Source organism: Lygodium microphyllum, chromosome 1 (assembly GCF_053477565.2).
Source record: "Lygodium microphyllum isolate KBCC chromosome 1, Lygodium_microphyllum_v1.1.10, whole genome shotgun sequence".
Lineage (NCBI taxonomy): Eukaryota > Viridiplantae > Streptophyta > Polypodiopsida > Schizaeales > Lygodiaceae > Lygodium > Lygodium microphyllum.
Genome location: NC_141135.1, coordinates 142,802,605 through 142,820,171, shown reverse-complemented (window position 1 = coordinate 142,820,171; position 17,567 = coordinate 142,802,605). Strand labels below are relative to the sequence as shown.

Here is a 17,567-nt window from a genome sequence, read left to right as displayed (position 1 = left end):
TCAGGGCTTTGGCTTTTGGGGTATAACAATCTTTCTTTTGGTCAATAATGGATTTTGCAGGTATGCTGTTTTGAATCAATGCAATTATGTAGTCCTAGATGAAGCAGATAGGATGATTGATATGGGCTTTGAGCCACAGGTAATGGCCAAAGATCATACGCTTCAACTTGTGATGGATGTTTTGCACGCATAATTGATCATCTTTGTTCCCTTCATGTGACTAACCAATGGCTGCTGGAGTCCCTCAGCATTTGATACTGCTTTTGACAATCATGTGTCAGGCCTAATTAGCGTTGACCTTTCCTTACAGGTGGTTGGGGTTCTTGATGCCATGCCTTCAAGCAATCTAAAACCTGAGAACGAGGATGAGGCAAGTAATATATATGGATGGGCTAGCATCATGCTTGTTCAATGCAAACTACTTCTAATGTGCACCATTGTCAAACATGACAGGAACTTGATGAAAGGAAAATTTACCGGACAACATACATGTTTAGTGCAACCATGCCTCCTGCTGTTGAACGCCTGGCGCGGAAGTACTTGAGAAACCCAGTTGTGGTAAACATCTTTGCAGCTTTTAATCTATCTATATTCGAGGCATGCATAAAACATGCAACTTGCTTAATTGAAATGCCACTGAAGTTGAATTTTCTTCCAGGTGACGATTGGTACAGCAGGGAAAGCAACTGATCTTATTACACAGCATGTCATCATGATTAAAGAATCTGAAAAACTAGACAGGTCAGTATGCTCTGGGTTTCTCTCTGTCACTTGTTTATGTATTGGTAAAATGAAAGCAATTTTAGGGATCCATGAGCCAGGCCTTTTTCCTCTCACACATGCTATCATCTTTAAAGAATCTGAAAAGCTAGACAGGTCAGTATACTTTGGGTTTCTCTGTCACTCGCTTATATATTGGCAAAACAAAAATATTTGGAGAGACTTATGAGCAACCAGGCCTTTTCCTCTCTCCCAAGACATCTTTCAACATCGATGAATTCTTTTCAATGAGATGTATCTCTTGTCGATGATACTAGTTTATCCTTCCAAGATCATTTAATGGGCTTTACCCTTACCATTGCAAAAACAGATCTGTGCCAATGAGCATAACAAAGATTAGACTCATGAATCATCTCTCAAGCATCAGTACTAATTCTGACAAAATATGAAGCACAATGGATACACGGTTGTTGCCAAGAAACCTGTTCCATAAGGTTAGGAAACTCATTTCAAACCTGGGTGTTGCATGAACCCATGAAACACCTATTTTAAAGTTTCAAAGAAATCCCTACCTACAAAATGCATTTGGAGCTTTTGTAATCAACATTTGTCACGGATTCACTTGGCGTACTGACATGGATATTGACATTCATTCCATTAATTTTGCTCAAGTTGTCCATAATGCATGTACATGTTGATGGCTGCTTCTATAATTGAAGTTAAGATTGTCATGGATAGTGGACCATGATGCATGTAAATAGTGATGCTATGTCAAATGTCCATTCGCATTGTATAAATTCGTAAATCATGATGAATGTGTATTTGCTACATTATAATGAGCCATACTTTATAGGTACCAAGCGTCATAGTTTGTTTCCATCTTGAATGAAACCCATTTCTAAAGTTCCACAAAACTTGTATGAAACCTGTTTCATACCTCCTGTTTTAGAAACCCCTGGCATCTTTGATACACCCAGGAGAAGCCCAACAAGAAGCACTCCTGTAGATGTGTCTCTGATATTTTTGTTGAGGGTAACTAGTTGCCCCCTTTGAAATGCCACTTTCTGCAGTCACGCTCTGACCTGGTAAAGCAGGAAAACTTCATGTTGTTGGGCGAGTCCCTTGGTGCAAAAGAGCTCAATGCACCCCTTCATCATGTGGGAACCCTCCTTTGAATGCATGGCCAAGATGGGATTCTGTTATTGCTTCTTCTTTGTGAAGGGGTACACTCTTACACCACCTCACACACCTACAACTTTCCTTCACCCTCAAGAAGACCATCAAAGAATGCTGCTCTAGTATGCCCGCTTCAATATGTGAGAGAAAAAATCTGGATGCCCCCCATGAGTTACCCCATGTGTGCCTACTGTACTGAGACTAAATACCCCACTGAAACAACCCCTTTTGCCCTTTCTCCCCTTCTTGCCCGAAGGAGTGCCTTTCTTTACTTGCTGGAGAACTGGATACGATTAAGGGAGCAGCTTGTCAACTGTAATGGACAGCAGGCATGTTGAACTCTTAATCTTCAGCTCAAGAAGTGCTACGCACAACTAGCACCTAACTTAGGACTCTGCCTGAGACAGCTGATCATGCAATCATACAGTGCAAACAAGACCGGCTGTGAGAAAATGCAACAGTGGCGGCAATGTTGGCAAAAGCTCTGGTGGGATCTTGCAGAGAAACACACACCAAATGGGGTGGAATGGATTGCACTAACTGGTTTTGAATGCTGGCCGAAAATGTAGTAGGAGACAGAAACATGTCATGATGGCAAGAAGGGGTTGGATTACTCCAGACAGGCTGAAAATAGATTAGCGAGTGCTGCACACAACTGGAAAACTAACCTGGTTCTCTTTCGAGAGACAAGCTAATTGTGCAATCATGCACAGTGCAAACAAGGCTGGATGCTAGTGGTGAGAATTTCCATAGAAACACACACACCAAAATGAACCGAAGGGACTGCACTACTGACTGTGAATGTTGGCTGAAAATGCAGGCAGCAGGCAACAAGAAGATGACAGACTTGTCATAACAGGAGGAAAGAGTAGCTGCAAATCCAGTAGTTGAAGTGCCTGGTCTGAGTGCTGAACTGGGGGAAAATTGATCAGCAATAATGAGGATGCAGGGTGAGACAAAAACACAGCAATTAGGCAATGGGCCGAGTTGAAAATGCAAGTGATGAGGCTGGTGGATGTAGTGCAAATGCAAGGCAACCTATGCCTGGCTATCATGAGATTGCCCTTGCATTGCAGGAATTTGCAGCAGCCTTCTGTGCTCTCTAGGAGTTCAGTGGCATGATTGCAATCACGATGTTTTCCTGATAACTGATTTTTCTTGACTGGTGATGAAGCGACTGAGCTCACACTTGCCGCAACACCTAATGTTGCTTCACAGTTGTACCTTTGGATTCACAATCTTGACTGGTGGTGAAGCGACTGAGCTCACACTTGCTGCAACACCTAACGTTGCTTCACAGTTGTACCTTTGGATTCACAATCTTCATTTGGCTCTCATCGAAATAGCATTTGTGACTCTAAACTTGTGAATCATGGACAACATGTATGAACAACACCACACAATCACATGATCAATTTGTGCTTGACTAGATGAGAAACTGTTCTTTTGAATTCTAAATACTGAGAAATCACTTGTCCAGGATTGGCAACTTCTGTGCCAACTGATTGACTGGAAGACTTTTGTGCCAACTGACCACTTGCAAGTCACAACTTTTGTTACTAGTTAAACATACATTAAGCCAAAGTCCTAAATGACTTCAAAAGACCCTTGGCCTTAGATCCCTACTCGAAGGAAAGTGTAATAAGGCCTAACTTTGGGTCATCCTAACTAGGTGACAAGGGACTCACTCACCTCGGCAATGGCTAGCTTAGCCGAGGTGCACCAGATGCCTATTGTGCATATTGTACCTAAGTGTATCTCAAGCTGTGATACTTAACAGCCAATCATTCTGGAATGGTTGCTACCCCCCCCCCCCCCCCCCCCCCCCCCCCCCCGGTTATAAACCTACACTCGTTACGCACTCAATACGCATAGAAAGGTAACACGATATATGAGCTCAAGGTATACTCTTGTATTATTCAATCCAAAAAGCGGGACAACATAGATACATCCCAGGACTACACCCTCGTGACGCCGCAGAGTGGAAACAAGGCAGGGCTTTGAGTCACTACTACTCCCTATATAGGTGCATTCGGTAGCAATGGCATGGTATAGCTACAAAGCCCTTACACTCACCCCCGCTTATTGGATTGCTGTCCTCAGCAATCTAAGGGTAGCGTTTTGTTATTTTGACTCATCCGGGGTCTTAAGACAGCTTTTCCTAGCAAGTTGGTCAGTGTTTGCCGGTCTAAGGGGACCACGGGATCTTAACACAGTCTATACTATCAAACTGGCCAGTGTCTACCGCACTAGGACTTGGGGGTCTTAACATAGCCTTTTCTAGCAAGCTGGTCAGTGTCTACCCATCTAGACTGGAAAGTTGGGGCTTTGTTTTTGGAGTCATTTGTTGATTGTTACCATGCGGGTCCACCCTCGACTCGATTACATTTGAGGAGTGGAGGCACGTTTGGGGTCTATGATTGAGAACCGCATTATTTTTGGGTTTTTTGCAGAGGCTCAAGGGTCGTTGGAAGGGGCAGGGGGGTTCTCCTCGAGCCAAAGGGCGAAGGCATCCTTTCCGCGTTCGCAGGTCTCCGCTTCTGGGATCCAAGTTGCCTCCCTGAGTGGACGCCCGCGCCACTTGGTAAGGTATTCGGGGAAGCCTCTTTGTTTCGGGTGTCGGAGGAATGCTTCTACTTCGAAGGGACCGTTGGAATGGAGCATTGGTACGCGCCGTCCCCATTGGTTGTCGGGATAGAACCTGTGCAGAAGATGAGTATGAAATGCATTGTGAACACAAACACTGTCTGGCAGGTCCAATTTGTAGGTGACTTCGTTCAGCACTTGAGTGATTCGGTAAGGTCCATAGTATCGGTGATTGAACTTGGAGGTCATGTTTTTGGGAAGGGACATGTTCTTGGAGCTAACTAGGACCATGTCTCCTTTGGCGAATAGTACAGCCTTTCTCTTCTTGTTTGCTTGCTCTGTCATGGTGATCTTGCTCTGCTCGAGGCTTTGTTTAGCTACTGCATTTCGGTCTCTCCATTTCTTCAAGAATTCTTCTCCATCTTGATCTTCCGCTTTGGCCGCTCTGGATGCTAAGGCGAGTGGAGTGATGACTTATTTTCCTGTGGCTAACTCGAAGGGGGTATACCCCGTTGCCGAGTGGATGGAGCTATTATAGTGGAATTCCAATACATCAAGGTACAAGGCCCAATCTTTCTGGTCCACTCGGGCATAACTCTGGAGATAATCTTCGATGCCTTGGTTGACTCGTTCTGTCTGTCCATTTGTCTCCGGGTGGAAGGATGATGAGAATCTCAATTGTGTTTCCAGGGTCTTGAAAAGTTCCTTCCACATATCGCTCATGAATCTTCCATCTCTATTTGATACAATGGCCAGCGGTAAGCCATGAAGTTTGAATACATGTGTGAAGAAGAGGCGTGCTACTCCCGCACTTCTCTTACAGTTTTCAGTACAGGCCATCTTTGGACGGCTTCCACTTTCTTAGGGTCCACTTTGATTCCATCTGCTTCTACAATAAAGCCTAAGAACTCCAACTCTTTCACTGCGAACTCACATTTTTCCAGCTTGGCATATAATTGATGCTGCCGCAGTTTCTCAAAAACTCGGCGTAAGTGCTGCTTGTGCTCTTCTAGGGTCTTGCTGTAGACTAGGAGGTCATCTATGTAGATAATGACAAAGATATCTATCTCCAGTCTAAAGATTCCATCCATGAGGCCACAAAATGTGCCTAGCCCATTGCTTAGGCCGAATCCTAATACTAACCACTCAAACCTACCATATCGGGTGTGGAATGCTGTTTTTGGGATATCTTCTTTGACGATGCGGATTTGGTGGTATCCTGATCTAAGATCAATACGGCTGAAGTACTTGGCCCCGTGCAGTCTATCTAAGAGGTCTTCCACTAGGGGCATGGGGTATTTGTTTTTTATGGTGATTTTGTTAAGGGCCCTATTATCTACACAGTGTCTAAGTCCCCCATCCTTCTTTTTTACAAATAACACTGGGACACCAAAGGGGGATTTGCTAGGGCGAATGAATCCTTGTTCTTCTACTTCATGTAGTTGCTTCTTCAATTCCATGAGCTCAGTGTGGTTCATGCGATAGGGAGCTCGGGCTGATGGGGCAGACCCTGGGATCAGCTCAATTTTGTGATTCACATCTCGCCTGGGTGGTAGACCCTTGGGTAGCTCGGCTGGCATTACATCTTTGAATTCTTCAAGTATTTCTGTCACCTCTGTGTTTCTATTCTGTTGTTTGGGTTTCTTGCCATTTTCTTCTTCTTCAATTGGTCGGATCATACACAGATAGACCATATCTCCTTGTTTGACTGATTTTTCGACCTGCTTGGCACTGCATGTCATGATACGTGGCCTGATAACGGTTCCTTAGACCGGTGCATTTTGGGTCTGGCCCCTTGGTTGGGTTGTAGTTGGTTTCATTGTTTGGCATGATACTCCTGGCTTATTCTCCTTCATTTGCACTTTGATTGGGGTCCTGCCAGGCAGTTACATTCTTTCACATGGTACTTTGACGCTTTCTCCTTGCATATCTAGCATCATTTCATTTACACCTTTACCAAACATTGCAATGACATACTTGTCATAGAATTCCAAGCCCAATATCACTTCAAAATCATCCATGGGGACTACTAAGAAGTTGAGTTTTGCTTTCCACTTGTCGGCTTCCACTTGGACTGCAAAGACTTGTTTTACTTCCTTGGCTTCTCCTTGTGCGAATGTTACTGTTAATCCTTCTGGGGCCTTCGATAGTTTTAATCCATGTTTTGCTGCACACCCTGGTGTCATGAAGTTGTGTGTTGCTCCTGTGTCCACCATGATAGGTTGGTTTCCTTCACCCACTCGGCCTTTGATGTATAGATGGTGAACTGCCGCTACTCTGGCTGCTAAACTTATATCAATACATATATTTAAGCTCCTAAACTTATCAATTTATGAGCAGAATGATTGATTCTGTAATGAATATCAATACATATATTTATGAGCAGAATGATTGAAAACCCAAAAAAATTTATGAGCAGAATGATTGATTCTGTAATGAATATCAATACATATCTTTAAGCTCCTAAACTTATGGATGTCCGGCCAGTATAATATCATCTCACGATGTCACCTAGAAATAAGAAAAACAAAACATGGGGAATTCTCTTCTGTGGGCAGTGAGCGTTTACAAGGATGCTGTAGTCAAACTAAATACATGTATCTGAGCTCCTAACTTATGGATGTCTGTCCAGTCATAATATTATCTCATGGTGTCCCCTGGAACTTTTAGAAAATTTAGGGAAACTCTCTTTCATGGCCATTAAACCATGTTAAGTGGCATGCTTGTGCTAAATATGATTGATGAGCCCGATTTGTGTACTTCTTCTTGATATTTTGGCTGCATGGTTCCTTAGGTTGCAGCGTCTATTAAATGATCTTGGGGACAAAACTGCAATGGTCTTTGTCAACACAAAGAAATCAGCTGATTCCCTAGCAAGACAACTTGATAAGCTCGGTTACCGAGTGACAACTCTTCATGGTGGAAAGACTCAAGATCAGCGGGAGGTCCGTCTTGTGCAGTCTTCCTTTAAAAATGCGATCATCTTTAAAAGAAAAAAAGAATCCCTTTTCTGAGAATATTTATATGGTGCATCTACAACAGATTAGTCTGGAGGGGTTTCGGAACAAGCGTTTCAACTGTCTAGTGGCCACTGATGTTGCTGGTCGTGGGATTGACATTCCTGTAAGATCCTGAATTATTTCCAAGCTAGCGTTTATTCTTGTTTTAATTATTGTGCTGTAAAGATTCACACTTGGTTAGTAAAGACATTCGTGGTGATAGGTGTCGCTATGTTTGTAAAATATGCATTTTAGTGTTGTTATATTCTGGAAAAGAGCACCTGTGTACATGTGCTCATTCGTGTGTAAGTCATACATATATGTAGCATTTGCAGCTACTTGCTAAACACGAGGACAATGATAGGTGCAAGGTCCTTATGACCGTGTTTGTAGTGTTCCCCTTGTATGTTTCTTGATCCCTAGGCATTAAGCGTGGAGGAGATGGGTGGTGTCAAGCAAAGGATGATACATATTTCGCGAGGTCTCGGCTGGGGACGTTATTGTGTCCTAACTTTAACATAAAACGGATTCTATTTGCCATGTATCTGAATTCAAAACCCTGTTATTCATTCTAGCCATTGTAGCTAATTGAATGTCTCTCTCTCAAGTACTTCTAGGTACTCTGTCATTGTTTGTCGCAAGCATCTCAAGTTTGAAACATGGATATCATGAAGAGTCGCTCTCAATTTGCTGATTTGGCAGGATGTTGCACATGTTATCAATTTCGATATGCCATCGAATATTGAGATGTACACCCATCGGATAGGTAACGTGTTCTATTCGCATGCGGTGGTGGATGTTGGGGGGAATGTGCTGTGTGACATGCTTCTAATGTGGCTTATATTTGTTGCGTTTCGTAAGGTCGGACGGGGCGAGCTGGAAAAACTGGTATCGCTACAACTTTCTTGACACTCCATGATACAGAGGTCTTCTATGACTTGAAACAGGTAATTTTTATTTTCGGGGAGAAGTTGTCTTTCCAGATGAGACCTTTTCAAGAGGGAGTGCTGCCCTAGACGTGTGGGTGCATGAGAGAGATGGAGAGAGAGAGAGAGAGAGTACTTGGTTCCCTTCTGTTTCTTTGCTGTGACTTTGGCATTCCGCATGTGATTTGACATAAGATAGCTACTCAGAGAGAGCGAACGTCTGTCGTTACAGATGCTGATACAAAACAATAGCCCTGTGCCCCCTGAATTGGCTCGACATGAAGCTTCTAAATTCAAACCAGGTAAAAAGTCAAGTCGCCAAGGGACGTAGAGATTCGCAGTTTGCAATTCATGTGATGATGAACTGGTATTGTAGAGATTCGTAGACAAAGAGATTTGTTCTTGATTTGCAGGGACCATCCCAGATCGGCCGCCACGCAGGAACGATATGGTGTATGCACACTGAGTTATTCTGGGTCTCTGAGCATTATACGATGAGATGATGAGAGCAAACCCTGCTGTACGTATGCATGATTCTATACCATATTGATGTAGCACAGCACTCCGGATTCTGGATTTTCTCCTCACAACAACATTCATTTGTCATGTCATGCCCTACACGCATCTTCTTTCTAGATGGCCTTCCAAAGTGGTTGAATTCTTGAGGGGAGTTGCGTTACTCATATGAATGAGCGCAAGAATTTGTGTGTCTGTCTGTCTGTCTGTCTGTCTGTCTGTAGAGTATGACCTAAAGAACACAAGTTCTTCGAACTGATATTGTATACACGCGGGTCTCTCTCTTGTTAATACGATCGCAAATCTTGTTGTTGTGCATGTTTGTGAGGTTTCAGAACATTTTTAATAGCTTAGCATAACCACATCTTGAATCTCTCTTGTTATAAATAGTTGGTAGATGATTTCACTACTGTTCCTTGTAAGCATCGATTCGATCATCTCAAATCTATCACATGCTTTCTATTTTCTACATTGATATATTGTTATTGCCAACAAAAAAATGAGTTTTGAAACTAACTCAACATATTTACAATAAATGAAACTTTTTTAAATAAAAAATAAGCATAGCAATGTTTTTAATCACTATTTTACAAACAAGCCAATAAGCATTGCTTTTGATTGCATGTGTAGATTCAACTCATTTGAAATCCTATTACATAGTCTTTCACTCATGTTTCTATTTACAAGATACATAGTTTGTGGATTACTTGCTATAATGCTTTGAAATATCAAAAGTAATATTTTACAAATAAAATTATGTGGGTTTTGAATTTTCTTAACTAGCTCTTATTTTTAATGTTTGTATCATTGTTTTACATATAAAACCAAGTTGGAAATAGTTTAATGTAACAATCACACGTCCAAAAATCACCAGGCTAAGGGCTAATTGTACAAATTTTGATTGGTGTCAATGAAATGTGAAATATATATTCAAATGAGTTGGAAACAATTGCTTTAAAAATGCTCGCAATTGAATAAAACACCAATATGGAGAGCCATATATACAACAACAAAGTGGTGTAGCTAAAAGAATAGATGTGTCATGGTGATGGCATGATGCATGATTATGTTGAATAATAGTTGCAATTATTTGATTATTATATTCATATATTGATTATTCACATATACATAATATATATGTAATGATTTGATGAAGTGTTATATTTAGATTTTCAAAGAAAATAACATTAATAATGTGTCTTTTGAAAGATAATGATTAGGAATATAAAAAAACTCCATGACCAAGGATGGAACAATAATTTGAAGTTATTGTTGCGAAGTACTTTTGCATAAAATATGTATGGCTCTTAGCTAGAGTGGGCTTACCACATGCTAGATTTTAAATCATTGAGGAAAAGGCATTTTAAAGCACCATATTTTGCAAAAGGTAGGAAATCTTACATTGTACAAATAGTTGGGAGTAAGTTATGGAAAGTAGCAGCTTTCACATCTTATGAAAGAGTAGGAGTTATTCACTTTCCCAAATTTGACTATCTCAAACAATATTTTTAGGCCAATGTTAATGCTTGAAACTCTAGAAGAGGCTAAATTTGTCTATAGTTGATAGAAACATTATTTTTCTAGGATTAGAGAATAAGATTCTTACATATTTTTTAAACCTAAATTTTAATTTCATTGCTTAAAGGAGTTGCATTTATAAGGAAAATCGAATGTATTAGAGATGAAGCATTGCAGTATACAGATAGCTAGTTGGGAGCTCATTTCTTATATATTTGAGAAATAATTTCCTAAATATTTCAACCTTTTATACATTGTTTTTTTCATTGGTTTGCTTCTTGCAAACTTTTTCGAATACTATTCTTAAAGTATTATCAATTTTTGTCAAATAAGAAGAGTAATAATGACCAAGATTATATGGATTTAGAGTGTATTGCATATCTATGTTTTCACACCAAAACAAGACTTAATTTTTTATTTTAAAATTATAACTTTTATTGAAACAATTGTCCATATCTTTTAGTTGTTTAGACATTCTTTTTTGCATTTGTGTCTTTTAGTTGTTTAGACATTCTTTTTTGCATTTGTGTCTTTCTTGTAAAATTTAAAAAACATTATGTTTAATGTAGTATTGACTTTTGTGGAAAAACAAGAGTAATAATAAATAACATGATATGGATTTAGAATGTATTGCATGTCTATATTTGCACACCAAAGTTGGATTTTCTTTTGATTGAATGGATTAATATTGTGGGAACCCTAGTTAACATAATGTTATCTCATGTAAGAATTATGGTGACCGGTTACTTCTAGAGCAATTGAATGAGAGCCAATAGTGTAATGTGTAGGAAATGAAATAGATAAATGCACAACAAGATATTACCAATACCAACTATCTACAATGCCAAGTCATTCCCCAAATCGACAACTCCAGTCATACTATCATAGGAGTAGAACCACTCTCTATGAAGGGTCATTGTTCTAAGAGACTTGTCTCTTCCACTTGTTGCTTATTTTAGGCATCTCACATTTGGTGGAGATGACAATATCTCCTCTCAGTTCCAACAGTACAACATGATGAACCAATGTATCAATAGCAAGAATAGACATGATACATGTATTAGATGACGAGTTCAATAAGTTTAATGCTCCATTAGATGAAGGCCATAAACCCCACCTTATCGGCCTCTATGGAATGTCAATAGCAATTCCCTACTTGCATGTTCAATCCAAGAGTTTGATAGTGCTTGTTTCGTTGCCAACTACTAAAGATGTCTTATCTTATTGTGGTTAGATTAGTTTGATCATTTGGACAATTATCATGCATGGGCAGATGATCAAAGGCATTGGAAATTCACACATTTTTGAAAGGCATTGCTCCTACATGGTATATGTAACAATAAGAGCATATCAAAGTCAATTGGCAATAACTTAGGCAATCCTTGATAAAAACACATTGCTAATCAAAATATTACTTAGTCATCATCACTAAGAAATTAAGGAACTGTGAATAGTGACCAAAGAGAGACTATTGCTCAATTTTCCATTAAATTCAATCAAATCTTTACAAGGGTTAATCCCACTATGTTTGAGTCCATGAAGCTCTTTTTTCTATGGCCACGATTGTGCTCACATGTAGCCAGATGAGTGTAGGATCATGATCCACAAACCATTCATGATGCAATCCAAATTACACAAAGAATTGAAGGGACTATGGAAGGTGTTGAGATGTTGAAAAACAAGATGAAAACAAAAATAACTTTGGATGATCCAATACCTATGGAAATTGATGTACAAAATGCATAATGGGCTAAAAAGAGAGCCTTATTGGTTCAAGATGCACAAGGATGTCCCAAGTGTTTTCACTGCAATAAATATGGCCATGTAAAAAAATATTGCCAATGACTCAAAGGTAAACAATCGCAAGTTCAAAAGGTACAACTCACCAACAACAATGCAACAACATTAGCAAGTGTAGTAGAAAACCTCTAAGTAAATGGCTATTGAGGCATGGCCATTTGCATGTGCAAGCCTTTACAATACAACAAAAAACAAATAGTTTAGTAGCATTAATCATACTTAGCATAGGACAAACATTAGTTAGTGTTTTTTCAACTCAGGTGCATCATTCTCATCAATCAAGCAAAGCAAAAACTTTAGCTTTGGACACAATAAGCACACCCAATCTTAATATTTTTTGGAGACACACAACATGTACATCACACTCAGCAATAAGCAATAGTGCCATTAGGAGGCCAAGTCATGTATCATGCAACCTAGTTATTGCCACAAGAATTGTTTTTATTAACATTAGGGTGTGACTAACTTAGACAACATTCGACATAATTAAACTTTGGAGATGAAGTATTGAGACTCCCTAATTCTGCACCAATACCATTCACTACATTGCCAAGAACTGATTATTTTCAACAAGTGTAAATTGGAGAAGTTTTCAAACAATAGCAATTGCAAGATATTCAAAGACTTCTTCAAAGATATCCACATACATTACCAACAACATCTACAAAGTAGACCACCATCAATGCACCCATCTACCATGACATTCCAACATATGGTGGCCCACTTATCAAGATATCAATGCATATAGGCAATCCCTAAAGGAAATTCAAAATAATTACGGATGCAATCAAAGATGTTAGTAAAAGGTGTGATGGAACCATCTAAAAGTCAATAGTCTACAAATCAACATTTGGTGAGAAAACAAAATTGTCAATACCATTTCTGTGTTGATTATGTGCCCTTAAATAAGGTGATCATCAAGGATGTCTATCCATTACCAAGGCTTGATGCCTTATTAGATTAGTTGGAGAATTCAAGGTACTTTACATCCATTGATTTAGCTCTTGCCTGTTGGTAGGTTCCACTAAACCAAAAGGATGCTCCCAAGATAGCCTTTTGAACATTGATGGTCCTATTTCAATTTAAGGTCATGCCTTTTGGCCTCACAAACCCTCCATAAACATTTCAAAGAATGGGCAATTACCTATTTTAGGACCTTATTAAAAAGAAAGTACTTGTCATTTACTTGGATGTCATATTAATTCATACATCAACATGGTCTAAATACATGAAGGTATTAGAAGAAGTACCAACCGGCTGGAAAAGTACAATCTAAAAGTTTAGCATAAAAAGTGTAAGTGGGGAGCTAGAACGATGAAATTTTTGCATTACATCATTTCAATAGTAGGTATAAAGGGGGATCCAACAAAAATACTAGGAATAAAAAATTATGCAGGAGCAAAAATAGTTCAACAATTGAAAAGATTGCTTGGCATGATGGCTAGTTCACTCAAAATTCATTTCAAGTGCATCATCAGTTACATAGCTATTGAGGAAGCTTTTGAGAAAGGAAGAGAAATATCAATGGATGGATGATTGTTAACAAACATTTGATCAAATCAAGGAGCACATTGCACAATCCTCCCTCTTGTAATACCAATATTTTTTAAAAAACCTTTTTTAAATTAAAAACAGATGCATCTAATCAAGGTTTAGGGGCTATTTTATTATAGGAGAAGAAGGACAAGGTTGACATCCCATATGTTACATACATTGAGGGTAACAAGAGTTGAAGCAAATTATACAACAATAGAAAATGTGTTATTATTGATAGTTTGGGCCTTTGCAAATTTGCACCCCTATCAACATGGTCCTGAAGTCATTATGGGAATGGACCATAATCTATTGATAACATTGCTTCATAAGTAGCACCCTCTTTGCATATTATTGAGATGGATATTAGTCCTATAGGAATTTGACTTCAAAATCAAGCACTACAAAGGCACAACAAATACAAGTGTGGATGTATTGACTAGGAGCATACCAAAGATAAACAATACTCAAGTAGATTTTTTCATGCACAAATGACAAATCCAACAATCATACAAATCATAAGGAATCGTCAATCACTACATTTACATTTAGATAAAAAAATATGTATAATTCAAAACAAGGTAATGTATTATGCACAACAAAGTCAACAAGTACACATCTACATACCATAGGATTTATAGAAAATATATATTGATTACCATCATAGTCATCCATTATTTGACCATGGTGGAGAAAAGATAGTACAACACATGCTGCAATCTAGATTATATTGGCCATGTATGAGGCACACACGCACAAAATATCTCAAATCATGCCCTCAATGTCAAGGTTTTAAAATGCCCACACATGAACCAAACGTGTTGCTATAATCAATCAAAGTACAGAGGCCATTTCAACTTGTTGCATGGGACTTGATTGGTCTCTTTCTAAAAAGCATAAATAGAAACAAGTGCCTAGTTGTACTTATAGAATACTTAACTAGGTGGGCCAAAGCAAATGTGATTCCAAAAGCAACAACAGGATTCAAAAGGCACTTGAACTTCAAGATCAATGAAAAGCATAAGGAGTGCAATGTACAATGAAGCCATAGAGTTTATTTATGATGGCCCCAAAATGATGGAACATGGGAGCAGGACAAGAGATATCACACACAATGACGCCGCACCAAGTCAAGCTAGGTGTTTCTCTTTAGACTCACAATGTACTAGTAATATCTTAGTCAATAATTTGTTGTCAGTTTTTGATAAATTAGTTAGCACATAATGCAAGCATCAAGGTTTCAAGCATCTTGTGGTGTCTCATAACTTTGGTCAGAGGATTCCAAATGATGATACCCTAGGAGGGGATTTCCAAAAGGAGCATTCCCTCTCTCTGATCAGATTGAATCATGAACCTTTGACCAATTAGATAATTGCTCTAGAGTTTGAGAGCATGAATTATCGCTAGTAGCTCCAAATCATGTGTAGCATGATTCTTCTTGTCTGGTTTGTATTTTTAAGAATAGTAGGCTATGCGTTGACCTTCATGGGAAAGTACACGTCCCAATGCTACAATGCTAGCATTTGTGATGACTTCAAAATCTTAAGAGAGATCATGATGCTTTAGTACAAGATTCATAGTGAGACATACCTTTATCTTGTCAAAGCTCTCTTGTTCCTTAAGAGGTCCAACACTATATTGGTCTACTTCTCAAGTTGCTCACTTGAGCAAAGGGGCGGGGGAGGGGGGAAGATGAGGCATAATCCTTGATAAAGGTGTGGTACCATCATCTTTGGATGATGTAATTCACCCAATGGGATGTAAGGTCTACCTTAAAGAGTTGAGCCTCTTTGTGAATGTGAAAAAAATGGGTGTTGGGGATATTATCATCAATCCCAATAGCTTCTTTTGCGCTTGTGATATGAGATGTGGTTGATAATACAATATTTCTTTTCCTTGAGTATTACCACAAAAAAGTCAAATTCTAACAAAATTAGAAGCCATCTAGTAATGTTGTGTGTGGTGCATGGCTGGTTTACAAAATAAAGCAATGCTTGATGGTCCACAAAAAAATGTGAATAGATTAGCTAACAAATAGTATAAAAAATTATTGACGGCATACACTCATTCTATTGTGAAGTAATTCATTCCAACTTTGATGAGTTGTCTACTAGCAAAGTTCACTGGAAGTCCATATTATCTCACTGGGTTGGCATAACATAACTCCAATTTTGATTTTGGATGCATCAATATGAACATGGAAAGCCTTTGTCCAATTTAGGGCTCGTAGAATGAGTGAAATTATAAGAGCCTTCTTCAAAGCTTCATACAAAGCCTGACATTCCTCTATCCATTCCCAAATAATTAGCAACTTGTACAAGGGCCATGTTATGGAATTGTAGTTTAGCACAAAGTGGCGATAATAGCCAATATGTTTGAGGAAACATTGGATACCTTTGTGGTTGGTAAATGGTACAAGGTCCATTATTACTGTGATCTTTGTAGTATCTATTGTAATGTTGTTCTTAGATGCCACAAGGCCCAAAATGATGTCGTGGTTAACAAAAAATTAGCACTTCAAGGGATTTAGAGATAGGTGATATTGTCAACATCACTTGAGAAATAGTCAAAGCTTTTCAAGGTGTTTCTCCCACCTAGAGTGAACATAGAGTTCGTCCATAAATACTTTGAGCCAATGCCTTAAAATGTCCTTAAACACTCTATACATGAGTCTTCAAAGGTGGCCAATGCATTCATTGGATCGAAATGCATGTCAATGTAGGCAAATACCTTCCATTTGGTACACTTACACCTAGTTGCACCTATAAAAGCCATCCAAGAAGCTCGATCATGTGATCTATGTAAGGCAGTGGATAATGATCTCTTTTGGTTGCATTGTTTAGTCTCTTGTAGTTAATGTGTATACTCGGATCTTGTGGTATTTCTTGTGAGTACCATGATGATGGGTGATACCCAATTTATAAGCTCAATCTTATAGATGAATTCTAATTTTTGTAATTTCTCAATCTCTTCTTAGTGAGGATTCATAGGATAGGGTCATTCTTTAGTAAGGTTAGCATCCAGTTTCAAAGGGATGGTATGTGGTAGTACTTGAGGTAGAATGCCCTTGAGGTTGGAGTAATTCCAAATTAATATATCATAGTACTCCTTGAGTAGATCGATTAATTGTTGATTGTCTTCTATGTTGAGGTCCTTGATATCTAGATTGGTTTGGGAGTTTCCCTAGTTTAGCAAAGTTAGCCTCTTTGGCCTTCACCAAGCCCTCAATGGGTTTGGTGGTCTACCCTTCCCTTTTTGCACAAAGTAGATCTTTGTTTTTCTATCATGTAAATTGTTTTGGGAGATCCATGGGCTCCTCTTGAATCTTGGTTTTTGACTTATTCTCAAGTGCAATGTTTTAAAGGTGCTTGCACCTAAGATGAATTGGTAGTTTTGTTACGGCCTTGCAAGAGTGGATGGTTGTGGTACTTCAAGTTTGAGTCATCACTCCCATCTGCACCAACTCTGAATCGGTCTCTTGGTGGAGAACCAAAGGCTGGGTCCTCTTCTCTATCATCTAAGAGTATATCAGAAGTGGGAACCATTTTGGTGGGCTAGTATCCCATCTGCTCGTAGTCTAATGCCTCTAGGTGCTCCAACCATTCAAGTTTGAATTTTAGTGACTACTCTTGCATTAATGAGCAAACCTTTTGTATGAGAGGGCTTTGGATGATTTGAGATCTGCCAAAGTTGCCATGAAGGATGATGCAAGGGAGGAACAATGCATTATTAGTGCATCTCATAACAATGAAGCAAAGACTATTGCTACCCCCTTATTATACATGGCAAATTG

At 39.1% G+C, this 17,567-nt stretch overlaps 1 protein-coding gene across 2 annotated transcripts in view; it reads left to right on the top strand.

Annotated features, from left to right (window-relative positions):
* The window catches only part of LOC148041760 (P-loop containing nucleoside triphosphate hydrolases superfamily protein), a 113,627-nt gene extending 104,388 nt beyond the window's left edge, over window positions 1–9,239 (top strand). For both annotated transcript variants that reach the window (XM_087682225.1, XM_087682220.1), the window contains exons 16-25: window positions 61–139; window positions 311–370; window positions 454–558; window positions 659–741; window positions 7,277–7,427; window positions 7,525–7,605; window positions 8,184–8,247; window positions 8,343–8,428; window positions 8,640–8,709; window positions 8,821–9,239. In XM_087682225.1, the coding sequence (XP_087538351.1) occupies window positions 61–139; window positions 311–370; window positions 454–558; window positions 659–741; window positions 7,277–7,427; window positions 7,525–7,605; window positions 8,184–8,247; window positions 8,343–8,428; window positions 8,640–8,709; window positions 8,821–8,873 (832 nt within the window). In that variant the 3' untranslated portion in view covers window positions 8,874–9,239. The remainder of the gene's footprint in view (window positions 1–60; window positions 140–310; window positions 371–453; window positions 559–658; window positions 742–7,276; window positions 7,428–7,524; window positions 7,606–8,183; window positions 8,248–8,342; window positions 8,429–8,639; window positions 8,710–8,820) is intronic.
* The last annotated feature ends 8,328 nt before the right edge of the window (window positions 9,240–17,567 follow it).